Genomic DNA, 10,429 nt, shown 5'->3' with positions numbered 1-10,429 from the left:
GATGTGCTTTACACAATTGATCTATGTATTGTGACGAATTGTATGAGCCCCAATAAATTGATTAAAAAAAAAAAAAAGAAAATGATTAGCTTGCTCTGTGAAGAGTTTCACAATTTTCTCACACAGTTAACCAAGGTAAAATACGTTAAAAGAAAGGAGTTCTTCCAATGCTCCTTGGATGAATGACAGATACACCTTATCCACGTGCAAGTTTTCCTTAATCAGTACTTATAGATCATAATCATATTACATTCTACTTCCAAGTTTCAATTTGCTTAAATTTAAAATGTTAATCAGAAATTTTAAGAAAAGTAATGAGATTATTTTCATATGGTGGTTGGCAAGAGGTCTTGGTCATAATAACTATTAAATAATTATATTTCACTTCTGTCATCATTTTACATTATTATATATCATATATAGTTATTTTAACAAAAATTACTCTGTTTTAGGATGATTACTTAAACATAAACTTCTTCTTTTAAATATTGAGAAATAGTCTTCAGGAACACTACAAACCTTAAGTTATGGAGCCAAAGCAACCTCCTCATGAATTACACCAAAAGTTCAGTACACAGACCCTGGCCCCCTCCCAGGTCATCAGTATTTTTTCTCTTCTGAATTGGCTTGGTTTCCTTAACAGCTTGCTCCCTCTCCAGGAAAAAAATGTACAAAGAGACAGAATCACCACCCCACACTCCAAAATATGTCTATCTCTGCAACTCAAATGTCCTGTGCTGTATTTAAGGATTCACTCCAGCTTCTGTTCTCTACTCCACACTCTAAACTGCCTTGCTTTGATTTAATAAAATCCATTCCTGGATTCTATTTCTGACATAACATCTTCAAGCTTAGGTCTTTGTATCATATATCAATTTCAGTTCCAAGACTTGTGGTCCAAAAACCCTGTCTGTCCTCCATCTCTGGTACCCTTTCTAGATTGAAAACGAATAAGATATATCCAGTTTCTAGTGAAAGTTGTTGTACTCCCTCCCAGAAGGTCAGAGAATATAATATTCTTCTTTGTTCTTTCAGACTTAATGTTGGCTAAGAATTCTATTTCAGCCCCACCTTTCATGTCATTTCTGAACAGACTGAGTAGATTTCACAGACAGGTTAAAGGAAGAGACTAGCATTCATGATGTGGAGTGTAATACAGAGAGGCTGAGCCACAAGACTGTAGTTTTAAAATGTCAGGAAAGGACAGTAGTTTTTAAAAAGTGGTAGGGAATTCCAAGTACAAAGACTCACAATTGAAAAAGAAGGAATGTGCAAATAGCAAAATAATCAACATTGTAGATGAGGTTGTGTATCATGAATATAAGGAAATAGTAAAAAGTGAAAACATGAAATATAGGTAGGTGTTGAGTTATGGAAAACATTGTATATTGTGCATCCTTTTTTGAAATTTATCTGACTGATAAGAATTAAAAATGAAGCAATAGTATTAGATTTGTGTTTAACAAAAGAAAGTAATTGAAATTGCTGTTTTAGAAAAAAATATTTTGCCCAATTTTTTTTAGTCGTCACAGTAAAGCATTATTACACTAATATCACTCGTTATTACTTCTGCCATCTTATTTCTGTTCCTGATCTAACAGTTCTCGGTTAGATATGAAAATATGGAAAAAATTACTTCATCTGAAATATCAACTTTAAGATCAATGGTCTATTATTTAAAACTACCTTGATCTTCATGGTCATCAGTGATGTTCAAAATATCCTCACAGGGCTGACAAATCAAGAGGTATAATATTTATTCGCAGGTGAAGAAGATAGACCTATAACAGGCCACTGACTATGGAAAAGTATTGACGTGGTTAGGTTTTATGTCACCTTCTACCTGGATGAAAATGTAGGGGTGGAGTTCAATTTTTCAATCAGGAGGTAGCCTGATGAAGCCTCCTTGAGGTGTGGCCCTTTTATAAGAGATAGACTGGGAACTTTCCCTGTCTCTTTCTCCACACCTTTCTTTCTCCTTGTTTGGGTTCTGTGTCTGCATCCAGCAGTGGCCCCATTGGGCTTCTGACCCTGGGAGCTGTAAATACCCCGCCATGCTCTTCTGGCCTTGGTATCATGCAAGTCTGCATACTCGGGTCCATGATCTCCTTACTTGTTGGTTCACCTCTCTGAGTCATTGGGCTACAGCTACATGAGTCTGAAGAGGGCTGCCGCTAGCATGAGACCTTGGATTGAACTGGAATGCTGGGCTGGGATGCTGTGGCAGTTAGATGGTTTTAAATCAACTTTAAGATGCAACAAAGTGTAGGGGTGTAATCCAATCTGGTCACAATCAGGTCACAGGCTGATGATACCTCCTTGGGGTGTGGCTTTCTTGTAAGATAGTTCCTGGGAGCCTTTGCCCCTGTGCTCCTTCACCTTTCTGCATGCTGTCTATGCCAGTCACTCTGAAACTGCTGCCATTCTGCCTTGTTTCTGCTGACCTTGGATCCACATGACTGCACACACTGCCTTGTGATTTAGCTGCTTCACCATTCTGCGTCACTGGCAGGTAGCTCAGTGAGTCTGAGGAGCGACTTATGGACTTCAATTGAACAGGCTGGGATGCCATATATATAATTCTTGAAATAAAACTCTTTCTTATATATGGATGAATGTCTCTGGATTTGTTTTTTCAGATAACCCAGCCTAACGCAGATGCCATTTTCCCATAAAATTATTTCTTGATATGAAGTTCTTTCTTATACATATATCAATGTTATTGGTTTTGCTTCACTAGCCAACCCAGGCTAATGCAGGCATACTGCACAAAGTAGATTCTGGGACTTTTCTAAGCATAACAGAAAATAGCAACAGAAGACTTTATATGTAGACTTGCTTTGTCATTAATCACGACGAAAATGCAAATGGGATTAAAGCTGAAGGATAAATATAAAAAACAAGTAACACAACATTTATCAATTCAGCATCTTTCACTTGTACAATTTAGTGAAAATATTCACATCAATTGTGTTGTACAAACATCAATTGTGTTGTACAAACATCAATTGTAGTAGCTTCTATCCCCTTAAAGAGACCTCAGTTCTATAAAAAACATATTCCCCTCATTCCCGGTAGCCACTATTATACTGTGCACTGTGTCTTCCAAAAGTTTAATATTTAAAAATTACAGAAGAGTTGTCATTTTGTAATGGACAGGTCTCATCTAGCATATTATTTTCAAGGTTCACCCTGGTTGTGGCACGCTTCAGCATTTCAGCTCTCCTTATGACAGAGTCTTGACTATTGTGTCAGGGGGATTCAAAGGGCTCATTGAAAATTCCATGTCTTTTCATTTCATTTTACTTTATTTTTAAATTGTATTTACTTTTTTTCCAAAAGTGTCGACTTTTATTTTCTTGCTTGGGGAGCTGCAGCTGCCCCGGACAGAACCTCCAAGCCTTAGGGGATGAGGGTGGTGGTGCTGGAGCACCCGCATGAGTCTAACCTGAAAGGCTGGAGCTAAAGGGAGCAGGGTCCTGGGCACAGTCAGGAGCCTATTCTGACGGGGCAGCAGCTACAGTGCTCAGAACTCGGCTGGGGCATGGTGTCTGGAAATGGGAGGTCAGGTGCTGACCCCGGGTCTGCCAGCACCCCCAGAAAACTGCTCTGGATGGGAGGTTCTGTACAGCTGGCTTTGGGGCGGGGTGGTTTAGGGGGCTACAGATGGGCACCCCAGCGGGGCTTAAATAAACGGGCAGGGGTGAGGGATGAAACATGGGCGGAAAGCGACCACTGGCCAGCAGTTCTGGCCTCCTGAGCCCACGTGGCCTCGGCGACCCCTCCCGTGGGGTGGGGTGGAGAGCAGCGGTCAAGAGCCAAGGTCTCGGCCGCCTCACTTCTCCCACTGGCTCCTCACTGGAAAGTGGGTGGGGACGGGACCCAGGAGCAGGGGCGGAGTCAGGTCCAGGCTGGGCGGGGCCTCATGCAAGTCCTCCTCATCACCCTGCATGGTCTTCTGGATGCACAGCAGCATGGTGGTGAGCCACTGGTCCAGCCGGGAGATGGCATTATACTCCTTCACCGCCTCGGTGTAGCTGTCCACGTTCTGCTCCTCATGGGCATCTAGCAGCTTCTTCATCAGCTTGCTCTCTCGGGACTCAGAGAAGCCAGGGAACAGCTCCTCAGACTTCTGGAAGGCCAGTTTGGTGTTGAGCATGTCGATGCAGAAGTGGCAGAGGGCCGCCTTGAAGAAGTAGTTCTGGGCGCTGTACTTGAGGAGGGGCCTGTCCATGGTGCTGGTCTCCACCTGCTGGTAGATGTGCACGGCCTTCTGGTACTGCTCCCGCTGTGCTGCATCGCCTGCCACCTTCAGCTGACACTTGGTGGTTGAGCGGTTGGACTCCTCGCCCTTGCGGTAGTCCGCAAACTGCTCATAATGCGCAATGGCCGTCTCGATGTCCACCAGCTCCGTCTCGTAGAGATGTGCTGCTGGGCTGCGATCGCGAAGCCACCCATGTTCTTGTTAATCCCGATGACTCTCATGACACTGTTAATGGCCTCTTGTGGGTCGGCCTTCTTGAAGGCGTTGCAGCGTCCACGAAGCAGGTGGCGGCGGCGTGCTTGCTCTGAAGCTGCAGGTGCAGCAGGGCCGACGCGTTCCCGGCAGCGCTCCAGTTTTGGGCCATTCTGAACTTGTTTGCAGCTCGGGCGTAGATCTCGCAGGCTTCCTCTATTTTGAATGAGCCTCCGAAGAGGCCGGAGCAGAAGGACGGCGAATGCTTCACCTTGCGCTCCGCCTCGGCCAGCAGTGCCAACACCTCCGCTTCGCTCCCGGGGTTGTCCAGGGCGGCCACACAGGGACTCGGCAAACCGTCCGACCCGGGCCCTGGGAGGACTCCGTCCAGGCCCAGCCGCAGGACACAGGTCAGGGTAGCTCAGCGGGATGGGTTAACATCTTCATTTCATTTTAAATCAAGCTTTTTTAGTTTTCTTGCATAGAATCTGTTAATATTTAATTATTACTAACTTAATATATACAGATAAAAGAAAACATTTGATAAATATGTGGAACTTCTGCTCTTGTATTTGTACCTGCATCATTTATTTGGTATGCTGAGCCAGGGCCCTGCTAATTAAAGCATCTAGAACAATGATTCAAATTGACTCAATTAAGGAAAAAATAAAAATAAATTTCCATGGAAATACAGAGCTGCATTCATATGAATGCCAAAATAATGCTGTGTGAATAGCATTATTACAGTGAATACAAATGCAATGATGATTTGCCATTTACTTAATTTGAGCTATTAAGTGGTTGATAAGAATGCCAGACTTTTGATGTTCATTAAAATAATTTGTTATAATGATCAGGTAGAATGACAATGGAAGAATTAATATGAATCAGGCATGTAAGGGAAAAATTATAGAAAAAAATTGCAGAATAAGAAGAAAAGTCTGACACCAACTCTACATCATAAGTACCATTTCAGAGGATGAAATATGAGAGGTATACAGAATTTCATTGTGAATTTTTATATATAAAATGAAAAATGTGCCATGAGTACTCCGCTCTATAAATTGTCAACTATACTTTAGGAAACAATGATTTGTTAGATGCAATCGAGTTGCTGCCTCTGTAATACTGAAGAACAGAGCAGTGGTTTGACATCACCACAAAGCACCTAAAGGAAAGGCAAATCCTTCTCCTTTAGATAAATCAACCTTGAGAACCCTATTGACCACCAACTGCTCTGAAAGCTATCACAATGAAAGGATATGTAAAAACTGAGAGAGAAAAAGTGAAATCATTCAAAATCATAAAAGAGACCAAGCTTAATGGTTGGATAGAGACTAATGGAATCCCTAAGATTATGGTCTTTCTCCCCTTAAGGTTTGGAACTGACCTCACTCCCATGACAGAATAATCAACTATTCAAAATAAAAACATGCAGCTCTCATTCAGATTCCAAGTACAGAGGGTTCATAAAGAATGCAGAATGAAAGCATCAGCCATAAGGAGGAAGAGGGATAAATGAGGACCTATTGAGGGATTGCAATGGATGGGTAAAAACAAAATGTGTTTGGATTGTGGATTGTAAAGCTGATGATCTTCTGTGTAAACCTTCACCTAATTTGTAATACAAATGAAATATATCTATGTCAAAGAAAAGAAGGTGCTATGGGGCACGTTTTTCCCTAGACACGCACAGGTTTTGTAAATTGGAATCCCCTTGATAGTAACATAACAATTAAGAAATAATAATTTGTTTTAATGTCACGCCCATTCAAAGCTACCTTATGTATTACAGAACAAAATATTGCCTGGTCCTTAGTAAACTTCATGTACCTGTTATTTTTAAGCCTTTTTTTTTAACATATGTGCATAACTATCTAAGTGACAATTCCTCATTTTTAAGGGTTTTACTTTATCAATATGCTTTTCTCTTCTAGTAATAGGCCTTTATGGGTTATGTATCCAAAAAAGAAGTCAAAATCTCACCATTATATTTAGTAGAAAGTACATAGTATGATGTAAGAGATCAACAGCATGTATTATTTGAAACTATAGCATTGGATGCTGTGGGTTTTGTTTTTTTTATATTTTATTATACTTTTATTTTTATATTTTATTACACTTTAACAATTCAAAGGAATTTTTTCTTATAATGTTTCTAATAAGTATTTAATGTTGAAAATATAGTTAAAACCACTCACTTATATATTTGTTTGTTCTGTTTTTGTAGGATCAGATTATCATTACACTTAAGGTAATTTTTTTTTTTTAGCTTGGAATATTGTATACTCTAGAAACGGACAGAGTTTTATTTCAAGAGGAATCTTCAACAACAAAGTCAGAGATAAATTAAAAAGAAATCATCTGTCAGATTTTGCTTATATTTTTGAAAAGCAGCTTATGTAAACCAAGCCAATATTCTTCTGTCATCTGCTGGACTAACAAGCATGTTTTTCCTCACATTGGATGTTTTAATCCTATTTGTCAGATTGTTAGCTTGTGCTTCCAAATCTCTGGTTTCAACGGGCCCACGGCATCTCTGGTTAACTTAAGTCTTTCAGAAGGAAATGAATCTCTGTCACTGTGCTGTTAAAAGGTCAATGAGAGTGACAGCTTCACCATCTCAATTGCAGATTTTCAAATAAAAGCCAACTCATGTCAAGATCAAGTCAAAGCTGAGACCTCATCATCATAAACAGATTGTCAAGACCGCAGAGCACTGCAACATCTTAGAATAGAAAGCAGAGGTGGCTGGCTGGCTTTGTGTAAATTTGAGGATATGACAGAAAGTCGTGGATCCCCACAAAATCATTATATACTGGCCCTTCAAATACTGCTATTTTAATCACGAAAATTCTTTATGATCCATTTACAATTCTCTCTGAGAGTATAGATGTGCTTGTGGGTTAGGGGTAAGGGCAGTATTTAATATGCCTTGGTTTTGATTCACCCTTGTAATTCTGATACAGAATTCTGAATGTAGGATTGGCAGAACTTAGCCACACACACATTTGGCCATGGCTAATACAATTAAGTCTGTGAAAGCTGGCATCTGTGAAGAGCAAAAACCTGTTAGAGGGAAACAAATATTATTTCATAATAGAGAGTATGGCATAATAAGCTATGCATGGGGCTGCAATCAGAAGGTCAAGAGTTGGAACCAACTTTGGGGAGAAAGATGTGGTGATTTGCTCCCATAAGGATTCCCAGCTGCAGCAACCCACAGCGGCAGTTCTAGTCTGCTGTTAGCTTCAGTTCTTTAATTGCAAATTGACTCCATGATAGTGAATATGATTTGTTTTGATTCCTTGGTGTTTCTATAGTTACCTTGTAGTATGGAACTGCTAACCTCAGGGTCATGGATTAAAGGATATTAGTGGATTCACAAGATAAAGGTGAGACTATCTGCACCCTGAAAGATTTACAAAGCTTTGAGCCTGGTGCAGAACCCCTATGTATGAGCAATGACTGGATGGCTGTTGGTTTGGTTTTGGTTTAATAACTCAAACCCACAAACTCACTTGGATGGAGTCCCTTTCAGCTCCCACAAGGAGCACTGGGAGTTTAGTGGGGTTATACATTGGGTCCGAAACTGCAAAGTCAGTAATTTTAAAGCAACATCTACTCTGAGGGAGAAAATGGAAGATCCCTACTCCCCTAAAGATTTAAGCACATAGTCAATACAACAGAAGGAAACATCTGTCTGGTATTCCGTTTCCAGCCAAGACCCATCTGACATTAATAATGATGTTCCTTGTTTGCCATCCTCTTGGGAATCTTGTGTGAACCTCTGGGAGTTACCTGCCAGTGTACTGCTGACACCGTTGTTGGATGGTTTTCAGCAAAAAACTCACTTGCAGGTGCTATTAATGACATTGTTCTAAAATGTGAGCATTTTATTGGCTCACCATTTTGGGGAATGACTTCAAATATGAATATCTTTGCATCAGTTGGCCAAATAGCTGTCTTCCTAATTTCTTGGCATAGATGAAATTATTACTTGCGTTCTATTGATTATGCTAAGGCATTCCACTGTGTGACCATAAAAAAGTCTATGGGTAGCCTAGAGAAGGATGGGAATTTCAGAACACTACATTGTGCTCAAGCAGATCTTGATCAAGAGGCAGTTGTGAAAAAAAGAACAAGGACATACTGCATGGTTTAAAATCAGGAATGGTGTGGGACAGGGTTGCATACTCTCACCATGATTAATCAATTACATTTTCACAAAATCATCAGAGAAGCTAAATTATGAAGAAGAATGTAGCATCAGGTTTATAGGAAGGTTTATTAACAACCTGAATTATGCAGACGACACAACCTTGCTGACTGAAGGTGAGGAGGGCTTGAAGATCTTGCAGATGAACATCAAGGATTGGAGCCTTCAGTAAGGTTTACAGTTCAGTGTAAAGAAAACCAATATCCTCATATTTGGACCAATAGGCAAAGTCATGATAGTTGGAGAGTAGATTGTCAAGGATTTTGTCCTTTTGGAATCCACAATCAATGCTCATGGATGCAGCAGTCAAGAGGTCAAGGGACTCATTACATTGGGTAAATCTGCTGCAAAAGACATCATTAAAGTATTGAAATGCAAGGACATTACATTTAGGACTAAGTTGTGCCTGATCTGAGCCACGGTATTTTCAGTCACCTCATATGCATATGAAAGGTGAACATTCAATAAAGAATACTAAAAATATCCCTGCCTTTGAATTATGATGCTGACCAGGAATTTTAAAAGTACCATGGATTGTCAAAAACAAACAAACATATCTGTCTGGAATAAATACATCCAAGATGCTCCTTACAGTCAAGAATGGCAAGACTTCATCTCGTGTTCTTTGGCCAAGCCTAGCTCTTGGAGGACAGTACGTTAGAGAAAGCAGAGGGGCTTTGAAAAGAGGAAGAACAGGAAGACCTGAGACAAAAGGGATTGACACAGGGACTGTATCAGTGGGTGCAAACAAAAGAACAGGTGTAAGTATGGCAGAAGACCTGACCCTGACCATGTTTCATTCTGTTCTATAGAGGGTCTCTGTGATGGTAATGTGATGGCACCTAACAACATCAACAAAGGATTGCAGTCTTAGAAATCGACAGGGGCATTTCTCCTCTCCCCTGCAGGGTCTCTGGGAGCTTGATTTAATAATGAATGCTAAAAACATGGTCAGACTGCACTCTCTCAAAGGTGGAACACTGGGGAGATCCAGAAAACCAAGGCAGTTAAGTAGAACTTCAGCTCTTACAGGTTTCACTATAGCAGAATCACCATGTGGAAAATGACACTGATGAGAAAATGTCAACTAAGGTAAAATATTTCTATGGTTTTCCTAATTAAAAATATATCTTGGCAACTAGAACCTGGTAGAAATGGTCAAATTAATAAAATATTGCAGAGAAGCTTTTAAACCAATCTGTAGACTCATTTACAAATACATTATGTATTTTCATATAAAAATACAAGGTTATGTGTCCAATAGCACAGAAGATGTGAATATTTTGCAACAGAATATCTTGTGTTATAACATAGGCACCCACCACAATACAAGTTTTATACATTGAGAGATATTATTCACCAGGCACTTTTTGAGTACTGAAATGAGCTACAAAATTGAAAAATATATAATAGTGCTGTGTTTATATTCTCATGTCATTTGGAAAGGGTTAAGGTCTATTTATATATATGTGTGTGTGTGTGTGTGTGTGTGTGTGTATGAATTTGGATGTCAAGTTTGTGGAGCTTTTTTTGTATGTTTGCATGTGTATGTGTGTGTATGTTGGGGAGATTGTAGTTTTAAGTGGAATAGGGTGGTAAAGGCAAAATTAATTAAAATAAATTTGTGAAAGCTTGATGCAAACTATCCTAGGATTTTGAAGAATAGTTTAAACATCAACATAGATACTTTGGAAAACATAAAAAGAACTAAACATGGATGCTCTGTCACTGTGCTGTTAAAAGGTCAATGAGAG

The 10,429-nt window shown here is 39.9% G+C and overlaps 1 protein-coding gene across 1 annotated transcript in view; it reads right to left on the bottom strand.

Moving 5' to 3' along the window:
• Positions 1 to 3,835: 3,835 nt before the first annotated feature.
• Positions 3,836 to 10,429, bottom strand: part of LOC101648312 (alpha-soluble NSF attachment protein-like) — a 93,744-nt gene continuing 87,150 nt past the window's right edge. Inside the window, 3 exon segments of the mRNA XM_045285273.1 lie at positions 3,836 to 4,422; positions 4,425 to 4,532; positions 4,535 to 4,876. Of these exon segments, the coding sequence (XP_045141208.1) occupies positions 3,836 to 4,422; positions 4,425 to 4,532; positions 4,535 to 4,876 (1,037 nt within the window).

This window comes from Echinops telfairi, unplaced genomic scaffold, assembly GCF_000313985.2.
Source record: "Echinops telfairi isolate 266 unplaced genomic scaffold, ASM31398v2 ScPeMD7_7469;HRSCAF=8507_1, whole genome shotgun sequence".
Taxonomy (NCBI): Eukaryota; Metazoa; Chordata; class Mammalia; order Afrosoricida; family Tenrecidae; genus Echinops; species Echinops telfairi.
This window is presented reverse-complemented; position numbering and strand designations above follow the sequence as displayed.